The 21,388-nt window shown below is 32.8% G+C and overlaps 2 protein-coding genes across 3 annotated transcripts in view; both read right to left on the reverse strand.

Moving 5' to 3' along the window:
• The window catches only part of LOC105212263 (integrin alpha-PS1), a 169,146-nt gene that overhangs the window by 146,084 nt on the left and 1,674 nt on the right, over nt 1-21,388 (reverse strand). The gene's annotated exons all lie outside the window — the stretch shown is intronic.
• Nucleotides 1,059-14,365, reverse strand: LOC128922318 (putative nuclease HARBI1). Its single transcript, XM_054232361.1, has 3 exons — nt 6,415-14,365; nt 5,860-6,359; nt 1,059-5,799 (listed from the first exon to the last, which is right to left on the reverse strand). Exons 1-3 carry the CDS (start codon nt 6,607-6,609, stop codon nt 5,232-5,234), a joined length of 1,263 nt encoding a protein of 420 aa, XP_054088336.1. The 5' UTR covers nt 6,610-14,365; the 3' UTR covers nt 1,059-5,231.

A 21,388-nucleotide genomic window follows, 5' to 3' on the forward strand; every position in this document is an offset into this window, starting at 1 on the left:
AAATATTGCCACAAAAAAATCTGAAATTGCAGAATTTCATGAATGAGCCACAGCTTCTGTCGGCAGCACCTACACAAACGGACAATGTTAAAATGAGTAAGAGCCAATATTTTGTTTATAGATGAGTCATAGGTAAATTTTAAAGTTGAAAGTGCTATGCGAATAGCAATTTATCTATAAAAGTGCTTTCCATAGAAAATGTCTGAGTTTTCTGTGAATTTAATGGCAAAACAAACGAAAAACGTTGATCGAAAACAATGAGTACGTGTGCTATCACTTCCTTATAAATTTTATATGGAACATGTAGAAATGTATTCGAATGTTTTTGACTCAGATTTCCGCTTGACGGTGTGATGAGTAAAAGTTTGCGCAATGAATCAGTTTGTATCTCTTTGGAGCAATCAACTTTTTTGTTTACCAACAACTGGCTATAAACAAGTGAAGAGCTGGGGAATAAAGCAACAACAGTAAAATAAACACTCACAGCTGACGGCTGTTAAGCAAACATTGTTGATCTTCAACGCATAAAATGTTAAATTACAACGTTGTAGAACAGGTTGCTTGCTCCACAGCAGGCAGATGAATGATGAAGATTTTTCTGTAGAATGAGCAGAGTGAATATAAATGTATGTTTACTGTAAGTACATATGTACAACTGTCAGCTCTATAAAACTGGTTGATTCTTCACTTTTATTTTTAAAAATATTTTCAACCGGTTTGCTTCAAAAATATTATAAAAAATTAAAAAAAATAAAAATAATTAAAAAACAAAGTTCATCACTTTGAAAACGCCCACATTTTGGAACTAGTTAGCCTCTGCAAATTATGGCATTATCATGTTTATTTAAGTATTAAAACAATCTGATGTTAATAAGAACAAATGAGCAATCGAATGCAATAAATTATCTCCAGAGATTTTTTAAAACAATTTTTTGATTGTTTTTTTTTTTAATCTCAACCAGTTTTTGCAAATTTATTGCCACAGCGTGTGTTAAGTGAATTTAATTATCTGAAATTAAGTCAGTATCCCATGTGGTATGAAATTTGAAGCTGTTCGGCTGCAATGTTGACTGTATACTGCTTAAGTGCGCTGAGTCAGTTAAAGTGTTTTCAAGCGTTCCAATGTATTCGATGAGCCATATTTGGTTCTGACGGCAGGATACTTGAAGTTAATCATAGAACTTAATTTTTGATCTGTTTGATGTGGCCACTTGAGTTAAATGCTTGAGTAATTTCAACGAAATCAGTTGAACGTTATATAAAAACAACTGATTCATTAAGAATTTTCAAGTGTTTTATTTTCGTAATCCATGACGAATATTTTTAAAACTAATAATGTTTTACATTTGCTTCTAATATTTAGGAGATATTGGAAGTATGAATCCCATGGTGGATTTGGTACTAAACATAATTTTTGAAGATTAGCATTTAATATGAAGTGATTGAGTTCATTTTGAGATTTTGATATATTATCTAGCGATTTTACAAAAATAATGCCAGTTTTGATCCAATTTTGGTACCAGATAATATCTGATCTATGCCAAATGACACTTAACCTAAGAAAAAGTCAGAGATTTGATCCCACGACCAAAGTGAGTCTTATGCTAGATGTAGATTGATTTCAAAACAGATCTAATCCCATGGTGAATTTGGAACTAGTCATCATTTTTAAAGATTACCATTTAATATAAAATAATTTGGTATATTTATGAAAGAAGGTAGAGTTTTGACAAACATAGTGATAGATTTAACAGATTTTTGGTACTAGATAATACCTGTCCTCTTACCAAATGACACTTAACCTAAGATAAGAGTCAGAGATTTGGTCCCCACGGCCAAAATCAGTTTTGTAATAGTTGTACACCGAATTCAAAACTCTTCCAAAGACAGTCGGGTCTACGTAACCGGAAAACCCGAAAATTTTATGCAGTATTCGTCGAAACTTATTTGGGGAATGTTTTCTTACAGCAACAACTATCGATTCCATAACTTTTTTTGTGAAATATCTCACACAAATATCAATAGTTTCATTTTAGTTATCTCAGTTAGTTGTTAAGACACACTTAAATTAGATTTTTAGCATGGATCCATTTGGCTCGTCTATTTTAGTTAGCAAGTAGACTATGTACATACGAGAAGACCTATGCATTTCTAAACTTGATTTAAGTACGCGATAAATCCGATCTTTAATATATTTAAAACTGTATGACACATTTTTAAGACCATATGCCAAAATTATTCCTGTTCACAACAACAACTACCCCGACATAAGATTGTAAAGACACCTGTATAAATTAATAAATTAGTCACTTTCAGTTTTCATTAATTTTCTTCAAAATAAACGTGAGGCATAAACAAATATCCATAAAATTTCATATCAAACCGGAAATAAATTTCACTTTAGAAAAGCAGACATGCCATACTACGTCAATGTCTACGTCGGTTATGCCCAACACATATGCATATTTACATTTAAATAAGTAAATATGTATGTTAAAAAGCATATCTGTACACTTTCAGCTCTGCAGAAGTGTTTGTGTACCCACATGGGCGCCAGCTGTCTGCCAAAAGTTTGGGGCGCGTGTCATATCCGATATGAATGTGTGGCCTATGAATGTGAGTGTTTATAGATTTACTTATCGCTCGCTTAAAACCGCTCCCCACTACTCACACACCGCCAGAGATTACAACCAAAGGAACAAGTCAGATGAGTAATATAACATTTGACATTTGGCTGGTAGAGCGGTGCAGTCGTGTCAGAATAAATTTCCTATGAAACTTTCATTGTTTTCAGAAGACAAATGAATACGCACATGAATATTCACAAGTACTCGTAAATACTTGTGGTTATGTCAATATGTGCATGCACAATTTGTAGGCGTTGACATGCCGTCAAAGTGCTTGATGAGCAATTTTTCATTCACACTTTTTTTTGGGGAAAACAGTAGTCAGGATGAGTTTCTTTAGTAAATTACTTTCACTTCTCACTCACTCAGTTTACACACGTTCTCTGGAGATTTATATATTTTCTTCAACTTTTCCTAATTTATTTTCGCCCAATGCCTTGCATTACAATTTTCTTCCGCCTCTCTTTGCCACTTAATTGGTATTCTCCCAAATTGCGCCTCATAAATTTAATAACATCACGCATGCGTGTATATTTGTTTGCCTTATCATTGGCTTAGAACCGCCCTTTGATCATTTATCTTATCAATTTATGCTTTCAATAAAAATTAAACCCTTTTTGGTTCTCACTTCCCTTTACTTTTTTTTTATTTTTTTTTTTGGTTTTAATGGGAAGAAGTGTCTACTGCTGCTGCTTTTAATGAGCATGTGCCAGTGGAAGGGTTCCTCAGTATTTATCAATAGATAGCCGGAAGTGCGCCTTACATTGACTGTCTGCTTTTGAATTATTACTCAAGTATTTAATTTGTGTGCTTTTCAACACTTATCATTCCCTCTCATTCATTTATGCGATTCGCCACGATTTAATGCATTTATGTTTCGAAGAAATTATAAGTAGCTAATAAAACATCTGATAAGACACCCTACCATTTCTTACATTGCAGAAGTATCTTTTGAATTTGGTATAGAAGTGGTGAAAGTACCTTAATCTTTAAGTTTGCAATTGAAATAACCCTTTCAATTATAGGTAAGATGCAATGTTTTTAGACTCGCGGAGGGCTATAGTTAGGTTAGGTTTGTAGGCAGATCTCTGCAAATACAGAAGATCTCACTTAGTCAGTTTTGAGCTGTCCTTGGGGAGCTAAGAGAGAGTGTTCTGACAAGAAAAAATATGGTCTTAAAACCTATCTGCTATTGAGATGTGATTTTAGTGTAATATACATAGCTCCAATTTTCTAAAGCGTTGTGAAAACACCTCGACTCTATCTTCTTGGCTGCGCAACTTTCACTAGGTTGTGGTTGAACCATCTTGGATGTCATATCTTCAGTCAACCGATTAAACTCAATAGATTTGTGGTAACCTCGAAGTGTTTTGAGTGTTTTGTCATTATAAGATAGTATCTAGATCCATACTCCGAAGTTCCTAGCATCACAGAACATCCGGATCACCGGGATCGCCGTGATCTCCGTCACGGGAGACCTATCAATAACTAATTTTTGGAATAACCGTGAGACCCAATCCTCAATTTCCGAGTGTAACCCAAAATAACATTTCCTTTTAAGCAAAATGGATGTGATTTTTTCGACCAATTTACTAAATTCGAAATTTTTCTGAATTTAAACAAAAATCGGTTAAAATTCTCAAAACTAACAGTGAATATAAGTATATTTCACAACGAATATCATACCTAATACCAGACGTAAGGCACATCAAATGTAGTAAATTAATTAAATTATTCAGTTATTTTCTCAATTACTTGCCGCATGCTCAATGGCAATAAATTGCAACCGAGCACTTTTACTGCGCCAGAAACATATTCAAAATAAATGAAAACTCACCAAAAAAGGGAAAATCTATTAATTTTTCAAGTTAATTAAAATTATTCGAAAAAAAGATTTCACTCAAAAGGCATAGCTTAACGATTTCATGATATTCAGTTAATTTTTCAACAAAAATTTGGAATTGGAAAAAAAAACGCCGAATATTTATAAATTTCGAAAGCCTTAAGCGCATGGCTACACTTGCAGCCGCGTGCATTGGTCAGCGCTCACTCTGATGTGGTATGCCCATATGTAGTGCGCCACTGATCATGTTAGAAATACTGCAGCTTGCCACGATCGCGTGCGTACTAAAATAGTTTTTTTTGTTGTTGTTATTGTTTTTGTTTTTATTTGTTTGATGTCATGTAACCCAAATGTGAAGTAGGCGTTAATTGACAACATAAGGGCCAAGTGCTAGTCAACGCATAGCGTTCGTCTAGCGCCTAAAGACAGCAGCCGCCGCCGACACAGTGGAAAATGTGTCAAAGTAGAGGGAATATAGTATAGTATGGTATAGTGAATCATTTATATAGTACTATTGCTAGTCTATCAAAGAGATTTACTGCTATTACTTAAGCATAAATATAACTTTAAACTGCTTAACTACATGCTAATGCTTGCTTTTATGACTTTCAAATGGGAATGTCTGTTAATCTGCTTGAGGCTTGAAAGTAAGCCCTTCAGCGAAACTGACAAACTGACCCACCTCGACAACAACTGCAGTAAAGCCGTTATGAATGAATGAATGAGTAGTAGAGAAAAAGAGAATTATGATTTAGGTTCTTTTATATACTACTAAGGTCTATAATTATTAAAAAACATCTCATTGCTATGGCATTCCTAACCGCTGTCGCAGTTTGGTCATTTTCTCCTAATCTTGTTGTGTGATTGGGTTGATGTCTTCTTTCATCTTCTGCTGCTTCTTGTATCCATGCGGGAAAAACTTCATCGTTCTCAATCTTTAGAAAATTATGCAAAATGCAACATGCTCTAATTATAATATTAACATTTTTAGGAGCAACTTGCAAGCCTCTTCCAACTTTACGGAAGCGCGCTTTAAGTTGACCAAAGGCATTTTCGATCACTCGGCGACATTTGGACAGTCGATAATTAAAGTGCTTTTCAACAGGCGATTGATTAACCCCACATGGATATGGTTTCATCATATGATGTGATAAACGAAAAGCTGAGTCGCCAATAAGAAGCACAGGTACATTGATGCCTTCAATTATTTCGCTATTTTCCTTAAAAATACGAGCGTGTTCATGAAATTTCTTAAGTGAACTCCTCTCAAATATGTACGAGTCATTATTTCTCCCAGTGGATCCTATGTTTATGTACGTGAACTTTGATCTGCAAGTTATAAGAAATGTAAACACATGTGTATGAGAATCAATACAGTCATAAATTTACCTCTGATCACAGCTTGCCAACAAAATGACTGAATACCAGCCTTTATAATTGTAATAGTCTATGGCTTCCACTTTTTTGGGTTGCACTTCGATGTGGCAGCCATCAACAGCACCAAAGCATTGTGGGAACCCCATCAGTTTGAAACCTTCTACAATTCTTCTTAATTCTTGCGGATGTGGGGGGTATGCATTAATGCAATCCGAAAGAGTACCACATACTTCATGACAAAAATCGATCACAATTTCTCCAACTGTGCTGCGCCCAACGCCAAACAAACTAGCAACAGTCCTATATTCCGCTGCCGAACCCAAAGAAAAGAGTGCTATAGCTACTCTTTTTTCAAGTGAGATACAGCGCCTCATGTTGCTATCCATTTTTCCAATACTCTTTACCTTTTCGCACACTTTTTTGAATGCCCTTCTATCTAGCCGAAAATTTTCTTTGAACCTTGAGTCATCCATGGTTGGGACATCGTGCTCCCAAAATATACCACCTCGATCCTTAAAATATGCAATTTTTGATTTCAATCCCAAATTGAAATAACTATTTACTTACGAATTTCCAAATATGTCGATGGTGCTCCTGAGCGAATACAAGTCCAGCATGTATGATTTCGTTAAAATCCACTATTGCTTTTAATTGCACTTCATTATCTTGTAATGTATTTAATAACAATTTAATTCTTTCATTAAATTTCTTTTTGTTTTCCAAAAATACCAAAATTGCCATTAATAACTCTTTTTTATCCATTTTTATTTCACGTTTGTAATAAATAAACAAATTTCTCAATCAGCTGTATAAATGCACAAAATTTGTCGTCTGTCACTATAAAATTTCAATGCGCATTATCATTTCTTAATGCCAATTAATTTTGTTCGTCTGTCTAGGCTATAACACGGAATAGCATCTCCTGTTAAACAAATTGGGTGTGATTTTTCAAACCTTTTAGTCAATTCGAAATTTTTCCGAGGCGTAAAAATTCTTGAAACTAACAGTAAATATCGTATTATATGTATATTTCACAATAAATATCACGCCTAATACCAGACGTAAGGCACATCAAATGTAGTAAATTAATTAAATTATTCAGCTATTTTCTCAATTACTTGCCGCATGCTCAATGGCAATAAATTGCAACCGAGCACTTTTACTGTGCCAGAAAGATATTCAAAATATATGAAAACTCAACAAAAAAGGGAAAATCTATTAATTTTTCAAGTTAATTAAAATTATTCGAAAAAAAGTTTTCACTCGAAAGGCATAGCTTCATAGTATTCAGTTAATTTTCCAACAAAAATTTGGAGTTGAAAAAAAAACGCCGAATATTCATAAATTTCGAAAGCCGCTGTGTATGGATGGTTACACTTGCTACCGCGTGCATTGGTCAGCGCTCACTCTGATGTGGTATGCCCATATGTTGTGCGCCACTGATCATGTTAGAAATACTGCAGCTTGCCACGATCGCGTGCGTACTAAAATAGTTTTTTCTTACTTATTTTGTTGTTGTTATTGTTTTTTTATTTGTTTGATGTCATGTAACCCAAATGTGAAGTAGGCGTTAATTGACAACATAAGTGCCAAGTGCTAGTCAACGCATAGCGTTCGTCTAGCGCCTAAAGACAGCAGCCGCCGCCGACACAGTGGAAAATGTGTCAAAGTAGAGGGAATATAGTATAGTATGGTATAGTGAATCATTTATATAGTACTATTGCTAGTCTATCAAAGAGATTTACTGCTATTACTTAAGCATAAATATAACTTTAAACTGCTTAACTACATGCTAATGCTTGCTTTTATGACTTTCAAATGGGAATGTCTGTTAATCTGCTTGAGGCTTGAAAGTAAGCCCTTCAGCGAAACTGACAAACTGACCCACCTCGACAACAACTGCAGTAAAGCCGTTATGAATGAATGAATGAGTAGTAGAGAAAAAGAGAATTATGATTTAGGTTCTTTTATATACTACTAAGGTCTATAATTATTAAAAAACACTAATAATATATAGAGGCAAGTGCCCATATGATACATACATATGTACATTCTTGCAAGTTTATATGTTTTCATATATGTGTGCTCCCCAGCAGCGTATTTGCATTTAAATATCTTCACTTTGTATATTTTAAAATTATTATAACTTGTCGTGTTCTTTAAATTTATGTTCTTCTTACAGTAAGGCTATAAAGTATTCGAACACTTGAAATAGTTTTATACAAATATTTTTACCAAAATGTCATTTTTTTACATAAAACTAAATAATATTAATATTTATAAATAATAAAAAATTTATAAAAAATTAAAAAAATTAAGAAGGGCAATTTAATTAATTTCGGTGTTCTAGTTTGACATTATGTGACCAAATTTTCTATATCTTCACTATAATTTATAACTTTCTGAAATTACGACGATGTGTATTCTGACATTACTGTGACCTCAAATAGACCAAATTTCCAGAATGAAGATCTTTGGATCATCTCTAAATATTGTGAAAGGGTCTCTAAATATCTCAAGGATCCTTAGATCAACTCTAAATAATGGAAAGGGTTTGTAGATATCTCAAGGATCCTTGGATCATTTCTAAATATTAGAAAGAATCTCTAAATGTATCGCAAGAATGCTTGGATCATCTCTACATATTGGAAAGGGTCTCTAAATAACTCAATGATCCTTGGATCATCTCTATATATGTATTTGAAAGGGTCTCTAAATATCTCAAGTATCCAAATCTCATCTCCAAATATTGGAAAGCGTCTCTAAATATCTCAAGGATCCTTGGATAATTTCTAAATATTGGAAAGGGACTCTTAACAACTCTAGGACCCTTGGATCATCTCTAAATATTGGAAAGGGTCTCTAAATAGCTCAATGATCATTGGATTATCTTCAAACTCTGGAAAGAGACTCTAAATATTCCAATAATTTGTTTTAATCAGAATCTCGTAAAGATACTGCACCTAACTCTTAGAAACAAATTAAATTAGTTTGACTGTAGATATACATACCTGATGTATATTATTGAGAACCTTATATTATTATGAAGTTGACATGTTTTTGATATAAAACTACATTCTATACTTTCTTAAAAATTTTTTTTAATTTTTATTAATTTTTGTTTTTTAATTTTTACTAAAAACATATAAAAAAGGAACCGACCGCATACTACACATATCCACTGTATACTCATAAGCACCCCTTTGAGAGAAGTGCGAAGTGTTTTATGTTCATTTCGTATATTCTTCAAGAATGTAGCATAAATACTACTTTGCATATATATTTACACGCAACTACAAACATATATACATATATTCACTCTTCATTATAACACAGGTAAGCCGATGCTTGGCAACAACCTGTTGTGTAGACTAACTACGTGTAGCTTAGACAATAATATTCTAGCACTTCCTTTTTCTTTTCTTTTATATTTTACTTTTGTCATGTTTCACCTGAAATACAAATTATGCACGCATACCATTACATATACATTTACATATATTCACAAGTGATTTATGGCTGTGTATAAGTGGAAACAAGTGAAGTTCAAGCGCAGCATTAGAAAAGGTCAGGTACGGAGTTCCATGCAATTTTATACAGGGTGCGTATAAGCGCATTCGAAAAGTGAAATATTATATATTGTATTAAATATGTATAATTATTTTATTTCTGTGATATTTCAGTAACTCCCCAAATTACGTAATTTTTGTCGCATTAGCAACAATTAGTTCCGCAAACAAATCGTCAATTAAACAGCATGACAAATTTGTGATTAAGCACCGGTTTGTTATCAAATTTTGATAAATCGCTTATCGTCGGTTCTAATTTTAACAATACATATCACACACTCGTTTAAATATATGTATTTAACCATGAGTTTTGCTACCATAAATTTTACTTAGTACAAATATTATTTTTTATAGAAGTCTGTATGAATCATGACTAAATTCTCTTTATATCGGCAATGCTTTCAGATTTTGTAAGAGAACTTCTTCTCTGATTCTAAGCATCCTTAAAAGTAAAGGAATTTGAATTTACGGTTTTAGGTCACTTTAAGCCACTGACTGCGTTTGTAAGGAATATTCCGAAGTTTTGTTCTTAAGGCCTTCAAACGATCGCTGTGGAAGAAGTGCTCTCTTTTGAACTCCCTCCTACACAGAAGTTCCCTTCTATACACTACATATAATTTAGTTAGATTATGAAACAACTTATTTCTTACTGCTACATAAAATATGATCCGTCGTCTTCACTTCGAAACTTTATTGGCAGTAAAAGATGCGAAAAAGATATAAAAAGAACTTGAAATTCTAGAAAACACAGAGTAAAGTTGAAAAATTAAATAAATAGATGAATTATTTTAAAAGTAGGAAGGAAATCTGGAGGTCAGACTATGCAGAACTCATTTACATGAAATATGAAGAGCCTGAATATAGCATCGAAGGAGTCAGAAATAACATACCGTTAGAAAAAGTATGTATGGTGTCGAAGTAAATATTTCTACCGATCTTTAAGAGAAAGCTCCCATTTTAATCGCAATAAAATTAAAAATCGGTGATGGAAAATATGGCATTTATATCTAATTATCCATCCTTCATATAGATATATAGAGGAATACCATCAGAAATTTTTAACCATTATGCGTTGAAGCCATCTTTCTTGGACTCATTGCTGTACTTAAGTATAGTCTCATTATCAACATTTTGGTCTCGCATAAATTTTTGTCTGTAATTGTTATAACATTTTAAGATCATTTGACCTTTTGACCTTATAGGTTTATAGAAAAAACTATCTATCTAGGCCTTATTGCTGCACTTAAGTATAAGTACATTCTTTTTGCCAACTTTTTAGACGTTCTTAAATTTGTATACTCTCGCAACAAAAGTTGCTAAAGAGAGTATTATAGTTTTGTTCACATAATTTATTTGTAACACCCAAAACTAAACGAGCTAGATATAGTTCAAATCCGAATGTCTGTCTGTCCGTCCCTCCGTCCGTCTGTGCAAGCTGTAACTTGAGTAAAAATTAAGATATCTTGATGAAACTTGGCACACTTATTCCTTGGCACCATAGGAAGGTTGCTTTCGGAAATGAGCAAAATCGGACCACTGCCACGCCTACAAAATAGCGAAAACCGAAAACACATAAAGTGCCATAACTAAGCTATGGAAATAAAATTTGGTATAAAGGATCGCACTATGAAGGGGCATATTTGGATGTAATTTTTTTGGGGAAGTGGGCGTGGCCCCGCCCCCTACTAAGTTTTTTGTACATATCTCGCAAACCAATAGAGCTATATAAACCAAACTTTCTGCAGTCGTTTTTTTTAGCCACTTCTAATACAGTTAAAAAATGAAGGAAATCGGATCGGGCGTGGTTATGATCCTCCCATACAAAAGTTAGGTTGAAAATTACTAAAAGTGGGTTAACTCACTAACGAAAAACGTCAGAAACACTAAATTTCACATAAGAAATGGCAGATGAAAGCTGCACTCAGATTTTTTTACAAAATGGAAAATGGGCGTGGCGTCGCCCACTTATGGGTCAAAAACTCATATCTCAGGAACTACTCGACCGATTTCAATGAAACTTGGTTTGTAATAGTGTCCTTACATCCCAATGATATGTTGTGAAAATAGGCCAAAGCGCTTCACAATCACGCCTACTTCCTATATACCAGAACTATGAAGACGATCTGAATCGTTAACTTTATAATATATAAAGTAAGCGCTAGTGAAGATATCGGTGCAGAACTTTGCATAAATACTATGTTAATAGTGTGGCAGCCCCATTCTAAAAATCGCCAAAATCGGACCATAGGTTTTCAAGGCCTCATATACCGAACATGAGGACCTCGGTGCTTCTAATAATATAATATTAGGGTTTCCAACTTTCAATGGACTTTATACAATATATATGACGAATATGTGGGTCAAATTGTGTATTACATATATAATATAAATAAAGTTAAATAAATAAATTGCGAGAGTATAAAATGTTCGGTTACACCCGAACTTAGCTCTTCCTTACTTGTTTTCAGTCACTTTTATAGCGTTTCGGAGATATCTGACCTTTTGACCTTTGATTGATTTATAGAAAAAAATAAATTTAAAGAAATTTGCTAAATCTTTTATATTAAGCGCATTTTTCTTTATTAAACACTTGAATCAAACTCGAATGGTGCATATAAACTCCAGCTGTGCAAAACTGTAATCACCCAACAATACTAATTATGTCTAAAACTTAACCATAAACAGCTACTTGCACATTTTATACCCCGACTACAACAGAAATTCATTAATAATATCTATTATTATATTACAAATTATTGTTTTCCCTAATGGAAAACTGTTAACTGTTAAATATTTACATTAGCGGCATTATACGATTTCATTTAAAGAGGGTCCGTGTCAGATGTCAGCATGTACAAATCGTTGCTGGTTTCAAATCGATAGCTCATAATACACTGTGAGACAGTGTAATTTTTCACAACTCGCAACACAAGAATTTCCGTTCCTTACGCACACAATGGGGGCGCGGGCAGACATAATTTTTGGTACAAAAATCGAGAAAGTCTCATTAGTGAGCGCATGAGTGCCGCGCTGCAAATGTTAAATGAGTTGTGACATTGAAAAATGTCAAATGAAATGGAAAAGTTAAGGAATGACAAATGTTGCAACACTTTCGAATTGACAGCAAATGACGATGTGAGCGGTGCACGAACAACGAGAAAGAATGAAGCATGAAAGTGAAAAAATAAAATTAAATAAAAAATGGTGAAAAGGGAAAATATGAAATAAATAATCGCCGCTGTGGGACTTTTTTGGAATTTAAAATACAATTTTCGTTGGACCAGCCAAAATTTTTGAACAGACAAGAAACAAATGAGTGTGGCGCGACGGCGAGCGATGTTAAGTGTTGTTTATGCCGCAATACTTTTGTTTTTATTTTCTTTCATATGCACTGCCTCGTAAATTTGTATTACGTGGTAGCGCCGCCACTCGTGCTGCCGCTGCACACTGCGGTCAGGACGAAGGTACTCGTATCACCTTAATCTTGCTATTCTTCTTGCTGCTGTCTCCACGGCTTATCGTTAAGCGACAATCTGACAGGTATAATCTTGACATCCTGTCGATAGCTTCATCAACGTCAACAGTGCGTTTGAAAAGTGCGCAAACCGATTCGTTATGTGTAATTTATTACCTGTTGGCGACGCAAAACGATTGATTTTATGAGTTTGGAAAAAATTCTTTTCACCGAAAAAGGTAGAAAAAATAGCTATAAAAATATTAAAGTAACTTAGTAGAGGCCACTTGTAAAAATTTCTATAATCACTTGCGGCAATCAGCCAGTCAATCAGTCATTCTCCCGAGTTAGCCTGCAGCTGATTCATACAGCACAATTGGTAAAACAATACCTTCAAATAGAAAAAAAAAAAATCATAACGGCACGTTTTCGTTGCACGTGTCTGCGGCCGACTTCCTTTTCTTTTATAAAAAAAAATGATTTTTATTTAAAATTCTGCCATTTCTTCAACTTTTCAACAAAAGCTACCGAAGGCAATGAAATGCACGTGATTTTTGTGCACGTTTTCTTTTCTTTTTTTTGTATTCCTTAATTAAAGATTTTTCCCGCTCTGTTTTTAGAACGAGCGCCAGCATTAAGGGTTAATTTGCTCTACATTCATGCGTGCTCGGAATACTTCATTACGTGTTCTGTCCGATTTAGTTCAATGTGCCTACCGCTGCAGCTCGAAGTTGCATGCAACAAATGCGTACAATTGCGTTGTTGTTGTGTTCTTTGTTGTTGTTTTGTTTTTTGTGTGCCCCCTTTCTTTTGTTCGTTGTCGTTCTCATTGCAGGTGCCCTGATTTTTATGTCTCGTTAATGTTGTGTATTAACTTTAAGACGCCTGCATTTTTTGGTCGGTATTTATTTTATGTGATTTTTTATTGTTTGTTTGTTGTCTACATCTTTCTTGAGACATCTACTTAGATCGTTGTTGCTTTTATAGCGCATATTTTTCAGTTAAACCCCATCGCTTGTTTTTTTTTCAAATTTAATTCCCTGCTGTCACTTCTCGACGAGTTCTCATAGTAGCACACAAATTGTGTCAATTCTCACTTTTCCTGGAATAAGTGGTCATAACTTTTGTCTTGTTCTCAATACGTAAAATTCTTTCAAATTTCTTGATGTCTGTTTTGTATTTATTTTAATTGTTTGTAATGTTTTGTAACCCTTGTGACACTTTCTATATTCTCCCAAGATAGTATTTAATGAATTAAGTGACAATAAATATTTTTAAGGGTTAGTTTAATTTATATACTGAATTTCCAAAGGCGTGTAAGCATTATTGAACAAAACTGTATACTTTAATTGAATTCCAGAAGAATATAATTGGGAAAATCTATTGGCCGTAATGTATACTTTCCTAAAGCTGGGAAGGTAAGAATTTTAGTTCGATACTTCATAGAACACCCCTTCAAAACAGTGCTATAAATTTAAAGTAAAAATTTGTCAATGAAAGTTGTCATGATTTTTAAGAATATTATTTTGATAAAAAGTCTTTTAATAGCCAAGATCTCTCATCAACAAATCTTATTAAATTTACAATATACCTAAAGTCTATATCTTAAATTATGTTCTAACAATTCTTTAAAGTTGACGACCGTAGAAAGAAACCATACTTCTTAAAATATTTTCTCTCTTCTCTAAATATATTACTCATAATTTCTTTTCTTTGTTTTACGTAGTTGGTTGAGTAACTCTCTAATCTACCATAAGCTCATCAAGAACAGTATGTGTTTAGGTTAGGTTCTATAACTAATCTTCGAAACAGTGAACACGTTTGTACAATTAAAGTTATAAGAAAACTCCTCAGGTCATAAAGCATTGAGCAAAGTATGATACATTGAAAACTGATTGACCGAAAAATTATTGAGGTTTGGTATTACTCATGTATATGAGCTCAAGTTCTGATGGAACAAAGAGTATTATTGTTAAAGTTCTAGTCGGCTAATGGACCAGAAATCAATTTTTACACATAATTAAAAAAATAATGTATTGAAATATTAATTGAACAATATTTTTCATTTTATGAGTGAGTATTTTAGCAAATGGCAATGCTAATGTAGCATTAAGAAGTTAGTCAGCAAACAAGGTAAATGAAAATAATGTGAAAATTGTATTAAACAGAAAACGTCAGTCAGTTAAAGATCACGTAAAGTAAACATGAATTGTAATAATATAGAGACTTAAACATCAATAAATAAATATTTTGTTTAAATACTATTATTAAATAAAATCGATAATCAATGACTAATAAACGTAAGACAAGCATAGAAGGAGAGAACGTGTTTATCACTCAGAAATATACAAAAAAAAAAATTAAAAAAATGTAAATTAAAAAAAATTCCGTATAACTGACCTTCTACTTTTTGTTTAAAAAAAAAGCACAAAAAAAAACCTAAAACATAAAAATATCAAATATCAAAGAGCACAAGCAGCGTTTACTCATTTATGATTATATCTATTGTACTTTGAGTTCGAAAAAGAAAAAAAAAATAACTTTGAGTTCGATCAACGTTTCGATTGCCACGATCAATTTGAGATGAGATTAATTGCTCAGGGGCAATAAATACAAATGACAAATACCGCTACAGCAATAAAGCTAATAACATTAAGTAAAAACAACAAATCAGCGTGTAATTAATATAAAAAAATATTCTTGCGTCATTTTTTAGCGAAGAACATTTTATAATAATTCTTTTATTATATTTTTTATTTACTTTTTTATGAGTAAATGACGAACCGACGTTTCGCGCATTGCTAATTTTTCTATTGTTTACTCTTTTAATTTGTATATTTATTTTTTCAACCCATTTGGCCAATTTATTATTATTATTATTGTTTTTATATGCCAACAACAATAATATAGCAGCAACAACAACTTGTTTGCAAAATAAAATTATTTACCTATTATGGGGTGTGTAATATTTTATATTGACTACAAGCACCAATCACTGCCAATAATATAATTATATTTTATTTGCATACACATGTGTTATATGTTTGTATATACATTTTTTATCGAATTGTATAGATGAAATTATAAAAGTAGAATAAAAAAACCGCCAACATGCAATGAAACAAGCAACGTTTATGGCATTTTGATGAGCGTGAATGGCGTGTGTACAATTAATGGATGCCTCGTTGAAGGTGAATTACCCGTAACAACAACAACGAACAGTTAATATTAACAGCAAATCAAATGACCAATACACACCGGTAATCACAGCTGATGAATCAGTTAATGATCATGATTAATATGACATTAAAAAAATTGCGGTAAAGCTTGAGATTGAATTGGTGTTTGCAAAGAGTTCTGAGAGGAATTATATTTTGCTTAGAAGATAGATATGAATATTAAAAGAAGTATTAAGATATATATGTATATACAAGGTGTGTTCAAAAAATAACGGGAATTTTCGTTTTTTGTAATTCTTATTCAATACTCTACTTCAAAATAGATCACATGCGATATTATGCACTTCTTCTAATCATTGAAACACTTTTTAAATTCGATTTTTGGGATAACCTTTGGATCTTTCAGATATTTCTCGTATGCTTTAAAACGACGGATCCTTAAGGTTGTCTTTATTTTTGGAAATAGATTATGTAGGCTGGGCCATCATTACAGTTGGATACATAATTGAAATTGGAAATTTTTAAATTCCCGTTATTTTTTGTACACACCTCGTATATGTGTATGATCAATAGATGAGGCTAGACTCGAGAATCATTCATACATCGTGACTAATCTCAATACATCAAAAACTACCAATAGCTTCCAATATAATTTAGATATCACCCGAATGGTATTTACGGATTTTTGACAGATTTTCTTAGTTTTGTGGAATTTGATTTATTTATGAGAAACAGTAAATTTTGTTAACGGTGTATCGGTTTTACACACCGGAAGTGCATTGTAAGATTTGAACGAATATATTTTTATTGTATTTTTTAATAGCTTTCTTGCAGTTTTATTGCACTATTATCGATTACATACATGTAATTCTAAATAATTTAGCGAACACTATATCAAGATATATACATATACATATATATATCTGTATTTCACTAATATAATAACTATAACGACAGTTATTGATAAGAAGAATGAAGGGCTTTCCCAGAACGTATTTTACATTATCTTTATTATACCGCTTCTAGGAACCTTGAATGAGCACTATCAACTAGTCACAATATCGAAGTAATCAGAAGTACATAAATAATATAGGTGCGATTTACTGATAGTTCCAGTTTGCGTGTATTGATCTAGCAGTCGAGCGATCAATTCTTCAACCTTGCTATTGATCGTTATACAAGCCTTCATAGAGCAAGTTAATTTTACGAAATTAAAGAAAATTCATAAATATTTGGTAATGTCATAAATGTTTTGGCTAAAACTTACAAAATTCAATACTAAAAACAACAACGATAGGGCACTCATAAATTTTACAAACCACCAAGTTCATGTTGCGCATAAATCGAAGTGGCACAACAAGTAATAATCATAAAATACAAATACAGACAAACATACAAAAACAATTACAAAACAACAACTATAAGTAGCCGCTGTTGTCCATCAGCAGCATAATTTAGCAATTAATAAATTAAGAACAAAAGTTTACAGCCACGCCAAAAAAAAAATTGTAAAATATGCACAACAAGAATAGCAAAAATAACAACAACATAAAATGTTTGTAAAATGTAAATATATATGTTTGCATGGCATAAACTGACTGAAAATCCATGCCGCGAATGGGCAAAGTAATGACATCATTGCGCTGAGCTGCGTGGATTACCACGCCATTTGATATAATTGTTTTCCACATTTTTAAGCATTATGGCATATGTTCAAGTAAGTAAGTCAGAATACATAGCACAGATAGCATACATAGCATACATAGCAACAACAAACAAACATAGACACAAAAGATAAAACAACAAAATTGGCAGACGATTCTGCTACGCCCTAAAAATTACGCTTTATGCGGCTTACTCAACACAATAATGCGGCGCCTACAACGCCCTACACCAGCAACAGCAATAACAACAACACCACCCGTACATGTGCCCTATTGGAGTACATTTAATATGCTTGTATGTAGGCATTGTAGATATACAACAACAAATATGATATTTTTGTTGTTAAAGTATGTAAATGAAATCGCATAAATTTTAATAAAATTCTCCTTTTGGCACATAATTTATGCGTATGCTGAAATCACGCAATAAGTTGACTTAAGCTGAGTTCACACTGTGTTGAAAATACTTAAATTAACGATAAATTATACTGGTTATGTATAAAAGCCGTGTTTTCATATCGTTAACTGGCTATACATTTAAACGAAGTGTGTTCTAAAAATAACGGAAATTTTCGGTTTTTGAAAAAAATATTTATTCCTTCGCCGACATTAATATTGTCACCCTGAAAATAGTCCCCATTCCATATTATAAACTTCTACCAGTGCTTCTTCCTATCGTCGAAACACTTCTCAAACTCCTCTTTCGAGGATAATAAGTGATTCATGCTGGTTGTATATTCGATTCGCTTCATTACAAGGTCTGTTTAATTGAAAATTACAAAAACGCGTGATCTCTCGAGGATTCTTCTTCTTCTTGACTGGCGTAGACACCGCTTACGCGGTTATAGCCGAGTCCAAAACAGCGCGCCACGTATCCCTCCTTCTGGCAGTTTGGCGCCAATTGGTTATACCAAGCGAAGCCAGGTCCCTCTCCACCTGGTCCTTCCGTCGGAGGGGAGGTCTCCCTCGTTCTCGGCTTCCACCAGCGGGTACTGCATCGAATACTTTCAGAGCTGAAGCACTTTCATCCATTCGAACAACATGACCTAGCCAGCGTAGCCGTTGTCTTTTTATTCGCTGGACTATGTCTATGTCGTCGAATAACACATACAGCTCATCGTTACATCGTCTGCGGTATTCGCCGTTGCCAATGTTTAAGGGACCATAAATCTTCCGCAACACTCTTCTCTCGAAAACTCCTAGTGCCGTCTCATCGGATGTTGACATCGTCCACGCTTCTGCACCGTAAAGTAGGACGGGAATGATGAGAGACTTGTAGAGTTTGGTTTTTGTTCGTCGAGAGAGGACTTTACTTTTCAATTGCCTACTTAGTCCATAGTAGCACCTGTTGGCAAGAGTGATTCTGCGTTGGATTTCCAGGCTGACATTGTTATTGCTGTTAATGCTGGTTCCCAGGTAGATGAAATTATCTACAACTTCAAAGTTATGACTGTCAACAGTGACGTGGGAGCCAAGACGCGAATGCGCTGACTGTTTGTTTGACGACAGGAGATATTTCGTCTTGTACTCGTTCACCACCAGACCCTTACGCTTCGCTTCCTTATCCAGTCTGGAAAAAGCAGAACTAACGGCGCGGGTGTAGTTTCCAATGACATCGATATCATCGGCGTACGCCAGTAGCTGTACACTCTTATAGAAGAGGATTACTTTACGAAAATAAAGACCGTTCAGACCACTTCTTGTTATCCAAGAAATATTAATCTTATATCTCAAGAATAGGTACTGCCTTTAAGATCAAAAATTCAACTATTTACATAAACTCTTACGGAAACCCAAAAACTTGAAATTTTTCAAAATTTGTAGACAAATCTCTAATGTTCGTATTATGAACAAAAAGTAGCAAATCGAACAAGCAATTGAACCGACAAAAGCTATATTATAATCACATACAAATTGTGTAAGAGTTCGCCACCAAAAACATATTTATTTAAAGCAAATTCAAGAGTTCTACATACATAAGTCAGTACCAAATGGTTTCTTCATAGAAGCAAAAAAGATTTGGTAGCATACTGACGTCAATTTGTATATTGTGCAAATGTAAAATGCTTAAAAATAGTAGCAACAGTGGAAATTATTGCAGAAATTCATTTCTGAATGTTTTCAGTATAATTCCGCTCAAATTGCTTGTCTGATATTTCACAAAAACAAATGGAAATATATTGTAAATATTTATATTAACTGTATTGCAGTGTCCAATGAGCGCATTGGTTCAATGATGTGGTTTGGTTCTGGTAGGCATATGGCACAATGTGTGAATTGAACTTTTCGTTTGGCAAGCAATTTTTTTTACGGAATTTTACAATTTCTGCGGATATTACAAATTTGTAATAGGAAATATCAAAATTCCGCAGTTTGAAAAGTGATGTCAGTAATATTGTTTGTACGAGTCAAGGAAGAATTTCTTTGTTAAAATAAGCTTAAGAGCAAATATAAATAATAATAATAATAAACTCCATTTTACCAAGTTAAAGATTATCGTGTTCAAGGAAATATTGTGGACTCAGTCAAAGAGATATTTGAGGAACGTTTTGCACACCGTTATACAAAGGCAAAACTACTTCGAAACGATTTTTTTTTTCAGAAACGTCATCAAGGGAGAATTTTTTTTGTTAAAATATGCTTTATATAAACACCATTTTAAGATAAAGATAAAACTGTTATTATCGTGCTAAAGTAAATATTGTAGCCAAAGAGGTATTTGAGGAATTTTTTGCATACCAACCAGTGTACAAAGTACAACTTGCTGTTTGTTGTATAAAATTTTAATTGTTTATATGTTCTAAGGTTAGTCAGCAGTATTTTATCTTATCTTTCATATATTTTTGAGAAAAATATTTTTATTAAACACATTTTTTTTTAATGTTTACATAAAATTTGCAAATTAATTTTTGTTTTTAATTTTTATGCTTAAATAAATAAATTTTTTAATTTTTATTTTTAAATAATTAAATAAAAAAAATTAATATTTTTTAATAATTTGTATTAATAAAATATTTACGAAATAATTTTTTTAATTTTTATTTTGAAAATAATTTTTTTTTTAATTTTTTTTAAATAATTTCTTTTTATTTATTTTTTAATATATTTTTTTTATAAAATATTTACTGTTTTGTTTTTGATTAAAAAATATTTTTTTTGAGAAATGTAAAAATAAGAAATAGGAAAACGGTTTAGAGCAAATAATTGCAATAATTGTTTACCTTTGATTTTTTTATTTATTTATATATATATATGTATATTAGGGTGGCCCTTAGTTGTATGGAGGATAAAAAAGGTTTCTGGATTCTCGATCGCACACCCTAGAAATACGAGAATAGCCTAAAAACTAGTATATACAAAGTTTTAAGTCAATCAAAAAAGGTTTAAGATAATAAGAATAACATAAATACATAAAAACGTAATAAGATAATAAGAATAACATTAGAACCGTTATAACGGTGGTATATCACGAGCATGCGACGCTTGAGAATGCACCACATTAAATTTACTTTTATATTTGTATTTCTGTAACTCTATCATCAATCGACCGATTTTTAAAATTGTGGTAATTTTGGAAAGGTAATAAAATGCAGATCTTATTACGGTATTGAAACCAGATAGTGTGGCTTTGAAATATGGAGACATAAAAATGGCAAAAATTCTTAATTTTTCAGG

This window comes from Zeugodacus cucurbitae, chromosome 5, assembly GCF_028554725.1.
Source record: "Zeugodacus cucurbitae isolate PBARC_wt_2022May chromosome 5, idZeuCucr1.2, whole genome shotgun sequence".
NCBI classification, from domain to species: domain Eukaryota; kingdom Metazoa; phylum Arthropoda; class Insecta; order Diptera; family Tephritidae; genus Zeugodacus; species Zeugodacus cucurbitae.

What these genes read in the sequence shown, in the direction of transcription:
- LOC128922318 (XM_054232361.1), bottom strand. Translation starts at nt 6,609, where the DNA reads ATGGATAAAAAAGAGTTATTAATGGCAATTTTGGTATTTTTGGAAAAC. An exon ending in ATCGACATATTTGGAAATTC is followed by an intron (nt 6,360 to 6,414) that starts GTAAGTAAATAG and finishes GCATATTTTAAG; the next exon opens with GATCGAGGTGGTATATTTTG. An exon ending in TTGGCAAGCTGTGATCAGAG is followed by an intron (nt 5,800 to 5,859) that starts GTAAATTTATGA and finishes TATAACTTGCAG; the next exon opens with ATCAAAGTTCACGTACATAA.